At 41.2% G+C, this 12,118-nt stretch overlaps 1 protein-coding gene across 3 annotated transcripts in view; it reads right to left on the bottom strand.

Moving 5' to 3' along the window:
* Window positions 1–501: 501 nt before the first annotated feature.
* LOC102048607 (sodium channel protein type 5 subunit alpha) overlaps window positions 502–12,118 on the bottom strand; it is a 217,677-nt gene continuing 206,060 nt past the window's right edge. For all 3 annotated transcript variants that reach the window (XM_055709512.1, XM_055709510.1, XM_055709511.1), the window contains 5 exons: window positions 10,882–10,935; window positions 9,191–9,332; window positions 7,773–7,873; window positions 7,019–7,289; window positions 502–5,262 (listed from right to left, as the gene is read on the bottom strand). In XM_055709512.1, coding sequence (XP_055565487.1) covers window positions 4,028–5,262; window positions 7,019–7,289; window positions 7,773–7,873; window positions 9,191–9,332; window positions 10,882–10,935 — 1,803 coding nt within the window. In that variant the 3' untranslated portion in view covers window positions 502–4,027. The remainder of the gene's footprint in view (window positions 5,263–7,018; window positions 7,290–7,772; window positions 7,874–9,190; window positions 9,333–10,881; window positions 10,936–12,118) is intronic.

Raw genomic sequence — 12,118 nt, 5'->3', positions numbered from 1 at the left:
TGCAAATTAATATAATTCAGCTGGAAAGACATCCATATTACCATTAAGCAAATATTTGTTTTATATATTTATTTTTTAATCTCAAGGTAGGATCCCGTATTTCCAGTAAAACCCTTCTTCTTCTAGCTAATCCTTCCGGGCAGAATGGGTTAAAATATCAATGATGGGCTCATCCTATAAATTACTCTGCTTGAAGAGAAGTTTTCAGGTCTGCTTCAAATTCATCTGAAGTACCCAGAAATTCTCCATTGATTTCAACAAGCTTTGGCTCAAGCCTTTAATGCCCTGTAGTTAGCCTTACAACGCACGCTGAACTGGAGGAGTTTCCTCTGACAAGCCTTCTAACAAAAGTCAGCCTGCATTTCCCAAACAAATGTGCTGAGAAAGTCTCAGAGAAATAACATATATGTTGATAAAATAAAATAAAATAAAATTTAAAAAAAGGCACAGAAAATATTTGTTATCCTTATTTATTTAATAAAGAAACATAATAAACTTGAATTTTTCCAGGTACAAACAGCTTAATATGTCCTGTGATATTGGCTGATATTTTCCTTGCTCTTTTTGCAGCTTGAGTGATTCATGTGGTAGCCTTCATCGAACAAATCAACAGAAAAAAATGGTAGCACTCACCATGCTTATAGACAGTGTGGGCCAACTACTGAGTTAGTGTCTTTAAATCACTGCACTGGGAGGTTGTGTCATTGCTAGATTCAGATCAGCATCTCCAGTAATAAAGATCTGCAGCTGAGGTTATCAGACGTTTTCGAAGGGAGCCCTGCATACTATACAAAGACACCGTTCCCTCTTCAGTTCTAAAGAAATGTGCCACAAAACAACAGAAAACCCAATTGAAACCCAACCTTCCAGTTACAAAGGTCTTGAAAGTAATTTACAATTCAGTTTTAGAAAGTTGCACTGTAAACATCTATAGTTAAGACCCTCTTTCAGTTTGGTGGGTTTTTTTTGCATTATGATTTTTTTTTTTTTACAGGTTTTGGGTAGAAACCAGAATTGTTTGTAATTGCATCAGTACTGTAGGGTGTCACAGCAATGACGATGAAATGTTCGATGCAAGGGTGAAATGACCAGAGGAAAAGCTCTTCTCTGATATTATCAGTGACCAGCTAATTGTCCCATTACATCCCGACCGTTACTGGGCCTGACTCTTGTTGAATATTTTCTAATATAAGTTGAAAATAATCAAAATATTTTAAAACAGCATCACCAACACTGCACTGCTGAGTGCTGGCTGGCTTTTTCCTTGGGTTTTGAACAGTTCATATTGTATGTGAAAAAATCACATAAGAAATGCTCCTTTTTCTTAGTATTTCCCCCTCTTTTTTTATTCTAAAGCTTTGAAAGGAAAATAATTTTACCAGTTGTCAGCCAATAAATGCTCGTTCAGCAAGTAATGAATGTACTATTTTCTAATTAAACAGTTTCATTATAGGCAGCAGCTTGTTGCTAATGATCAATAAATCCCATTGAGAAGAAAACATTTGAATCAGTAAGTCGTGTCCTCTGAGTGTCAGCCACTCTATAAACTCACAAGATACATATATATGTATAGATATACGTATGTGTGTGTATATATATATATGCATATAAATATAAAAATCACATACTCTTTCTGGGTGATATGTACAGTCAGAATAACATTACAGCGTAAATACACAGGGAATCTGTATAAAGTTTCTCTAATTTGAGAAGCCTTGAGTAATTTTGTTTGTTGAGAGGGGTTAGGGGTGGGGAGGGAGGAAAGAATAAAGAGTGTTTTCACTGTAAGGAACAAAGAGTAGTTCCCTTAAGTTAGAATCTAATTACATACAAGATTTAAAGGCAACAAAATGCCCAGAGGAACAGCCCTATGTTGTACACCATAGACATGGGGTTAAAAGGGCAAGAGAGCATGATTATAATAATACTTATATAGTACGGTTCGTTCCCTTATAGCACTTTGCAACCAGAAAGTCTTACAACACCCCTGTGAGGTAGGTAAGTATTATTACCCCCATTTTACAGATGGGTAAACTGAGGCACAGATAGGTTAAATTATTTGCCTAAAAATCATGTAGTAAGAATCAGGAATAGACCCCAGGAATCCTGATGGCAAATCCTCTGAATTATCCGATAGACCACTCTCAAGTGAATGCCTGAGACACCTCTCAATGAATGGAGAGAATATATTAGCCCATATTTACACAGATACATCGGCATCCTTTTGACATGTTGTGTTTACATATTCTGACTTCGTTAGGGGACAGATAACAATGGCCATAGATAAACTTGACTGTAACATGTCGCTTTAATTCTTGTTGCCAACTCCGTGTGGATTTTGACTCCTTTACAACCTGGGATGCAACTAAATGTCAATGACAATACACCTTAAATACATTCTTGATATCTTTGCTTCTCCAAGGTGAAAAGCACAATTACTCTTCCTTAAAGTGCAATGGCTCATTACAGAAATCTCAAGATTTTCCATGAAGTCCAACCAAACCCAAGTACAATCAGTCTGAAGGTGAAAAAGAAAGTCTGTAATGATGGACTTGTCTCTATATTCCATAAATACTTTCTCACATTCTATGGAGGCTGAAAGTTTAATAATAAATATGAGTCTATGTTAGGACATAAAACCTCTAATACTTTTCTACAGCCACACATCTACCTTTCACCCTGTTGTCATTTCTTTGGCCTGAAGCTGATGGACACATCAACCATAAATATTACTTTGCCTACAGGAATGAGGATATATCTATTTTCTAGTAGATTCTTTTTATCGGTTCCTGTACTTCTTGTCCTTCCCCGGTAATCTAATTGTACCATCTGAGATAATGAAAGATGGACATTGAGTAGAAAGGATTCAAAACCTCAAAATTTATATACAGATCCAGAGGAAATTCTCCTCCCACCTTCCTGAGCAGACTGTCGCAGCCCTTCTGCATAGTCCAATTGGTGTTGTTGTTATTATTATTATTATTATTGTTATTATTATTATTATTAGTAGTAGTAGTAGTAGTATTTTTGGAGTAATACTGATGCACAGAGTTTCCAATAAGGCTGCTTAGCTCAGTGTTCCTGGGGAAAACATCACCTATCCCACTACCTTAACAGAAACTTTGCTTTGGAGCACTACACACAAACGTGATGCGCTACTTCTATGGCGAGTTTGATTGTGGTATTCAAAGCAGATTCTTGAAACATACTAAAAAATGAGTGCTTTTATTAACAGTTTTACAAACAGAATCCATTACTGTCTAGTTTCCTGAAGGATAGAACAAGCCATTTCTCTCATGATTTTGACATTATTTCCTTCTCTAGGTTTTTGTTTTTCTGCTGATGAGCAGTTGCAAGTCCCAAGAGGGAGGGCTTAGTGTAATAGACAGTTAAAATGCTGCTAATTTGATAGTTTACTTTGCAACAACTTTCCTCTTCAAGCGATGGGGATCCCGCAAGTTCCTATTACCTTGACTCAGAGTTCATCATGAAGAGTGTAAGGATCATTAATCTCCATGGAAAAAGAGACTTTTTTTTTTTAAGTAAAAAAATATCAAATATAATAAATTTATGAAAGACCATTCACAACATATACAGTAAGTGTTACATTTCGCTACAGCAGCTGTGATTTTTTTTTTTCTTTTTAGAATGCAAGGTCATACATCGCCATAAGTAAACACACTAATATGAGTAAGACCTTAAATGAATGTATACAGCCAGGCTTTACCTGTGGATAGATATACACTGTGTTTACTGTTTTACAGTCTAGCATATTCTTATTCACACCATTGATATAACAGCTATGACCCTGCAAAGATCCTTCCTGTGCATATATAAATATAAATATTGAGCCAAGTCAAAAAGAGCAGGGTCAAAGGTTATATGACTTATTAGACTCCTGTAGTTAAGGGTAAAAACTCCACTGTTTCTTTTGCAACTAATTTTTAATAAGAAGGCTGCTTCAATCATTGTGTAGTTACAGCATTACATTCTGTAAACAATATTTTAAAGCATTCTAAGCAAACATTTAAACAATTGATTCTTTATCCTTGTCTGGTGAGAAGAGACAATCTATAGCCTCATCGCTTTTGCTCGAGTCCGTCATCTTCAGCTGGAGATTATCACTCGTACCTCTGGTGACGCTGTCGTAGGATGGAGGGAAAGATGTGGAGGACAGAGTTTCTGATTTGTCTATTGGCCTGCCATAGTTTTCGTTCATCATGAACGCAATAAGACCCTCCTTCTCGGGTGCATCGTCCTCGAGGATGCTGCCGTCAAAAGTTCTGTGCCGATACAAGTAAGATGCCTGCTTCATGGAGCGCCGAAACAAATGTCTCCTGTAGGCTCGCTGGATGACGATAGCAGAGACCTCTTCTTGTTTCCGCCTGAGAGTTGTTGTAATCGGTTCGTAAGAGATCTTAGACGGATTCGCTGCCATGAACTTCTCTTCCATCTGTATCTTAAGGGCATCCATCTCTCCGGATTCTCCTAGCACCCTTTTGGTAAAAGCAAACAAAATATCCAAGCAGTGGATCCTGTCTCCACTGACCATGGGCAGGTCCATTGCTATGAGTTTGATTTTGTTTGGTTTCGCTATGCGCAAAGGTTCTGACAGCGCGTCTGCAAAGTCTGAAAGTGCAGAATACTCAATAAACTGAGTGGCTTCAGGGTCAAACTTCTCCCAGATTTCATAGAACATATCAAAATCATCCTCACTTAGAGGCTCTGTACTTTCCTCAGTGGCTACACTGAAGTTCTCTAAAATAATGGCTATATACATGTTTACAACAATGAGAAATGATATAATGATATAAGTAACAAAGAATAAAATCCCTACGGCAGGGCTTCCGCAGTCTCCCTTTGAACCATTTGCATTTGGAAGGTTTGGGTCACAATATGGTGGTCCGGTGTTTAAAATAGGGTTGAGAAGACCATCCCAGCCAGCTGACGTGGTGATTTGGAAGAGACAGAGCATGCTGTTAGCAAAGGTTTGGAAGTTGAACATGTCATCAATCCCATGCTCCTTCTTCACATAGGCAAAGTTAGCCATGCCAAAAATGGCATAAATGAACATGACCAGAAAAAGCAAGAGGCCAATGTTGAACAGAGCAGGTAGGGACATCATTAAGGCAAACAGGAGAGTTCGAATTCCTTTGGCTCCCCGGATGAGTCTTAGGATCCGGCCAATCCGAGCCAAGCGAATGACTCTGAAGAGTGTGGGAGAGAAGAAATATTTCTGGATGATGTCAGAAAGTACGGTGCCTTGGAAAGAAAAGAGACACGCAGTGAGTTAGTACATGGGAAATAATGCCAGGCTCCTCTTTAAAGCAATCAGTAGGATTATGGACAAAATCAATGAAAAATTCTCTGGACTGGAAGAACCATGATAAAGGGAATGGCATTGTCATTAGTGTTTTCATGCCTATTTAATCTATGCAAACTTTCTTGAGGCTGTGAGCAAAGATGTCAGTGGTAGTGACAGTTTTATTAAGGGAAAGCTTGTCTACTGGGAATGAGAAACCAGGATCAACTCAGACAGGACACAGATATCTGCAGCTTTCAGCCATGACCCACCTGAGCGATTTATCTTGAGTGCGGCTGGTCAGAATTTTTCTGATATGACAGTATTTCTGTCTGTGAAGTGTTAGCAAGTCAGCACTGAAGAGCTGTTGTGCTGGGCTCGTTTTTCTGAGCCAGCACCACAAAAGCGCAGGTTTCTACTGGAAAGCTGCTTGGTTGATTGGTTGCTTATTAATTTTTCCCATTTGCCTGATGGGCTGGGAGGGAATTAAGGGCTAAGATTGTACTTGCAAGGAAAAGAGCTTGCATCCCTGTAGCTGAACTCTTCCTGCAGAAACAGAGCAGCTTGGTGGATTGTTTAATGACAGCAATCCCTGGCTGCACTGAGCTGCGCTGAGCTCACATCTCCCAGCCCAGCCTGGGACAGGTCTCACTGGCATGGCCCAAGTCCTCTGACACCAAACAACCTGGCTGATCACGCGGCAGCACAATGGCCAATGTGACAGGTCTGGTTAACTGGCTGTAGTGGGCATATCCAGAGCACCCAGCACCAAGGTTCTCATGGCAGCTGCATGGCAGTGATGTTCCATGGGTGACCCAAATCTGTGAAATCCAGGCGGTCCAAAGTCCCCAAAGCACAGGCTGCTCTGTGGGCACCAGAGATCTCCTGCACTGGGATCTTGCAGGTTCTCTGGTCCACCAGACAGGGTTCAGAGCAACAGGAGCATCAGTCAGTGAGAAGATGGCTCTGTGTTCTTAACATGACACCTTTTCATTCACCTATTCCCTCCTTCAAAATGGAAACTTTTTTTGAAGAGCTGAATTTCTGAGTTCCTTCTGCTCTCTGGATCAGTTGATCATCTTCCAGTTACTACTTTATTTCCAAAGTAAATGAAAGCTCTTTTGGCAGGATTTCAAATTCACATTTGACCTGTACAGAGTAACACCTAACTTACAATCTCTGGTTGGGGCTGCAGAGCAGCAAAAGACACAAATTAACAATAAAATGGTGTCTTTCTGTTTCTTCCCTTGGACATATGGGGGTGTGGAGCTCTAGTAACAACAGGGCTGAGAACAGACAGACTCACGGCACCTGCCCAAACCTGCCCTGAAGGACTATTTCATACTGTTTTAATAGAAAGTAAATAGCACAACAACAACAATGCACGTGTCCTTTTCATGTGGCTTTTTTACTTCTCTGTCTTTGGCTGTTATGCAGAACCAGGGTTAAGTGTACGGTGCCAGTTCTGAATGATGTTTTATCACTATGAACCATTAAGCGTACGTTGAAACCAAACTGTGTTACGATAAATCTCATAATTTTGCTGATTACACAAGTTATTGTTAGGCAGTAATTGCATACTAAAAAAATATGCTTAAGATCCAATTCTCTGAACTGAAAGTGTATATTATTGCACAGAGCCTTTAACTTTGTTTAATTAATTTTATGTCTGACTTTTAAACTTTGGAGTTTGGGTGAAAATGCAGGTTTACCTACCTACGATAGACAGAATCACGACAACAAAGTCAAATATGTTCCAGCCGTTGGTGAAGTAGTAGTGTCGCAGTGCCAGCATTTTGATGATGCACTCCCCAGTGAAGATGGCAACAAAAAGCATGTTAATTTTATGGAGGATGTTCACTTTTTCTTGACTTTGGTCATCCGTTTCCACCATCATGGTAACCATGTTAAGGCAGATGAGGATCATGATGGAGACATCAAAGGCTTGTTTTGAGACAACATCAAAAATAAAACCTTGATATTTGTTCTGGAGGGGAGGAAAATGTTTAGTTAGGGAATTTGAACCATGTCAAAATGATGACATCATTGTCTCCTGATTGATCAGAAAGCAGAGGAAAATAGACAATATACTACTTCTGATCGGAACTTCATAAGCTTAAAGATGATGACCAATGGTTGTATGATAGGGTTTTCAAACCCATTTACTCCTAATGCATCTTGAAACTACTGAAGAAACACCCTGGACTGGTGCCATGAATTGATTCAATGCAGGCATGCGGCCATGGGCATATGGAAATTGCAATTCCAGTCAATATTTCAGAACAGTGGGAATTTTGTGGCACAGGAGACTGGACTTGCAAATACTGTCCAAAATCTAAACATGTAAATACTAAGTGGCTTTCATCTGGCAGTGATCACCGCTCCTACACTGGGAAGTTGAATTGCATTTAATCTATTAAATACATATTCAGCTATTACACAAAGTTGAACCGAATTATGCCATTCTTACCAGTGGCCTTGGGATTGGCTTTTGAGGTTTCTTAGATCCCAGCTTTTTCATTGCATTATAATACTTTTTCTGTTCTTCTGTCATAAAGATGTCTTGGCCACCTAAGTATAGGGTGAGAACAAAGACATTATTTTTGATGAAAAGAGCTCCACCGCCCTCATCCAAAGTTCAGGGATGCATTCTCTTCTATTTTCTTCTTTCCCTTTTCATGTAGCTTTCACCAAAATATCTAAGAAGGTATCCTTCCTTGCCTGGGATGGAGTTAATTTTCTTTGTAGTAGCTGGTATGGGGTTATGTTTTGGATTTGTGCTGAAAACAGCGTTGATAACAGAGAGATGTTTTTGTTATTGCCCAGCAGCCTCACATAGAGCCGAGGGCTTTTCTGCTCCTCACCCCACCCCACCAGCGCTGGCTGGGGGGCACAAGGAGCTGGGAGGGGACACGGGTGGGACAGCTGCCCCCCACTGACCAAGGGGACATTCCATACCATACTACGTCATGCTCAGCACATAATGCTGGGGAAGAAGGAAGAGAGGGGATGTTTGGAGTGATGGCATTTGTCTTCCCCAGTCCCCGTTACTGGTGCTGGAGCCCGGCTGTCCTGGGGGTGGCTGAGCACCTGCTTGCCGTGGGAAGTGATGAATGAATTCCTTGTTCTGCTTTGCTCGCACATGTGGTTTTTGCTTTAGCTGTTAAACTGTCTTTATCCCAATACAGGAGCTGTCTCACTTCTACTTTTCTCACTCTCTCCCCCATCCTGACATGGCAGGAGTGATGAGCGGCTGCGTGGGGCTGAGTTGCCTACTGAAGTTAATAGGGGCATTATGGGATGCAGCACTAGGAGCTGCCTACAGCGTGGAGGCAATGGGCATGAGGCACAGAGCAGTGCAGTCAGCCAAGGAGGAGTAAGACTCAGATTCTGCCTGCACTTGAGGAAGGTGAGAAAGGAAAACACAAGAACCTCAGCCCATTGTTTAAAGCCTACAAAGCAGTGAGAAACAGAGCTCTCAAGCCAGGCTGCTCCTCCCTGACCCTGGCTGCACCCTGGGGCAGGCAGGCGATGGACTGAGGGGAACACGCTGGGCTGCTCTGAGGGACAGCGGTGTTTGTGTCGGGGGACACCAGGGTGCTCTGTGCCCCTGTGGCAGTCTCTACCAGGGATCCCGTCTGCATGGAGCTGCTTCCCTGATTTCTGTGGGGAATGCAATCCCCCAGCCTGTATTTTCAGGATGCTCATCCTATGGGGGCATCAGGGGCTGCTACAACTGTGCTTCTGGAAAAGTCCTGCAAGGTGGTTTCTGTGCCTCTTCTGTCAATGCTAATCTCGAGACTAAGGTGGTAAAGCCACTGCTTGGAAATCTGTGCCTTGCCCCGGTCTCTGCAGCAATCCCAAGTGGATGTGTAGCATGTGCACTACTTATCTTCTTCTTTTGTTGGTTGAAATTGTCAATGATGACACCAATGAAAAGGTTCAATGTGAAGAAAGACCCGAAGATGATGAAAATCACGAAGTACAGGTACATGTATAAATTACATTCCCATTCAGGCTGCTCCTCACACTGCAAAGGGAAAAGGGAAAAGGGAAAATGTGAAAATGACGGCATCTCTGCACACATCAAAATACTCATGCAGTTCAAAGAAAACTGCTCATTGGCACTAAAGATTATGAAACAGAAAAAATAGCATAACTCCCACTAGCAGAGTCAGTGCTCCTCGGTCTCTGAAGTTTACTACTGGCATCTGCAATGCCACGGTCAATTCGGCTGCATTTCACAACACTGTCACAGCCATCACACTGCTCCAGAAAGTGCAACTTCAGAATAAATCCATTAAAATGTTCTCAGTCTGATCCCAGAAGGGGAAAAGAATCAATTTTCTGATTACCCCTAATCTCATATGAGCCAATGGTACTTACAAAAACAGAAGTATGATCACAGTATAGCTAAAAGCTACTGAAAAACACTGCATTTAGAAGTACGATTTTTCTTTTATGGAGGGTGGAAATGAATAAGATCTCTTGCTGAAGAACTGAGCAATGCAGTCCAGTAATCTCAAATCACATGAACCACATTTGGCAAAAATGCTGAGATTTGCCCCAGCAGCTCCAGGTATCTAACCAAACTGCCAGAAGCTCACATTTCCCTAAACGCTGTATTTTCTCACGTGTAACCCATGAGTTTCATTCAGCAGCAGGGAGGATACACACATGTGTACATGTACTACAAGCATAAATCAACATCATGAGCTATGTTATGCAAAGGTGCTTCCCTGCCCCTATGATACCATGAGGTTTTTCTACCCCCTAGTCCTCTATTTAGGGCTTGACTCCCTGTTACTCAGTTCAGCCTGTCAAATCAGCAGTACCAGATAGCTACCTCAAAAATTAAGAGTAAGTGTGATCTTTTTCCTTTAATATTACTAAAAGGGGGAAAGGAGACAACAGATCCTTTGATAAAAAAATAAACAAACCACGTGTGATGCAGCAGTAGCAAGGGAAATGCCTTTTTTTTTGTCTTTAGGAAACCAGAAAGCTGCACAGGAGGCAGGTGAGACCTGGGCGGTCACCAGCACCCAGATCTCCAGCACATCTCAAGCCAGCTCAGCCCCTTTCCCTGCCAGGAGCTCCCCCACCCTCCTTGAGTGGAGCTGCCGGTTGCAGGGAACAAACTTACTCATGGTGAAGACATAGGGAGGGCTGAGTATTTGGGTTACAAGGGGAATGTAATCTAAACCCACCACTTTTAAACAGGTTCTATCATCAAAAGTTAGAACCTTAGAAAATACGGCAGTCAACAGGGAGACTGGAAGGAACAGAGGGGAAAATTTAGGGGTTTGGGAGACAGTCTCACCTTGGAGGTACCTCTCTGTGTTGGGAGTTTTGCAGTATGAATAGATAAATCAGTTGTGCAAGAACTGAGGGCTACATTTGTTTTAAGCTGAGCGTTGTGATGCCTTAGTAGTAGCTGCAAAAAATCAAGGTCTGCAACTTTCTTAACCAGAGAAAGACAGGGACTTGTAACCTGCATGTATTTTTTTTGTTGTCAGACACCACAAATGCTGCAAAGGTCAACGGGGAAGGAAATGATTAGTTTCCTTGTAGTGACTTACCTCTCGTGAATCCACTGCTGCATACATAATATCCATCCAACCTTTAAATGTGGCCTGAAAGAAAAAAACCGAAATGCATAATTAAGCATATTAAATAAGTGTATATTTAAATGATTATATCATTTCTGTGATGAGTTTTAAAAATGCAACGTTGAGCATGTTCTTCACAGTTAAGGAATTGCCTCTCTTTTAAAGCAGTATGTATCCCTGAGTTTATGATCATCTAGGTGTTTAAAATCATTCCAAAATGGCTTTCTCCTAGATTCTCTTATTCATGTTTTCTGATTTTCTTGCCTTGTAGGGGTAAACTAGAGGTTTTTGAAAGAGATTTTGAAAAGGAGAAAAAAGATGGCCATTAAATCTTTGGAAGTTTTGACCTTAAGAATTTCAAGTAATGAAGAAATAAGACTACACAGGACAACTCGGAGTGCTCTCCTGCACAAGTCTCGGACCAGATGACACGCATCCCATCCATAGTGCTTGTCCAGGCTGACAGGCAGCAACTGCACTGTAGGATCCCACTGAAGGTTGGATTCTGCCCTCTTTTAAAACAGGGTAAATCAAGGCAAAGTTAAAGCCCAGGGAGCTGCATAAATCACAGCTGACTGGAAGGGAGCAAAGGCAATCAGCACCTGCTGTGAGCCCGGACCTGGAAACAATCTGCTTTACTGTTCAGATCTGATTTTTTTTTTACATCAAGGTTTTTTATTTTTTTTATTTTTTTTAATTATTTAAACAAGGAGGGATTCTACAGAAGTCAGTGTCTCTGACTGGAACCTGCAATGCAGGAAGGGTAGTGGCAACACTCCTAGGAGAAATACACAGAAGTGATTTTTTACTATTCTGTAGCAAAATCATGACTTTCTGCTCTCACTATGTGCATCTCGTCAGGTGCAGCCTGATGCCAAACACACCTGGCATTGGGTCTGACCCTGGCCTAAGCCACGTTGCCTTTATATTCGTTCTCTGGGGTTGTTTCTCATTTGACTTCTGACCCATTTAGATTTAGCCTGGATTTAAAACCAGTGTGAGCAGATAATCAGGCATTTTTGGATTTATTCATGTAATCAGATTTACACTAGCATCCATGAAAGACCCACACCCAATATTTTTTTGCATCCTACTGACACTTAGGTTGAATTTTCTCCTGGTACGTAGGCACGCAATTCCAGATAATGCTAATATGAATTTGGCCAGTGGTTCCCAGGAGAAGCCCAGGCATTCGTGTTCAGCTAGG

The sequence above is a fragment of the Falco cherrug genome, chromosome 4 (genome assembly GCF_023634085.1).
Source record: "Falco cherrug isolate bFalChe1 chromosome 4, bFalChe1.pri, whole genome shotgun sequence".
Lineage (NCBI taxonomy): Eukaryota > Metazoa > Chordata > Aves > Falconiformes > Falconidae > Falco > Falco cherrug.
This window is presented reverse-complemented; position numbering and strand designations above follow the sequence as displayed.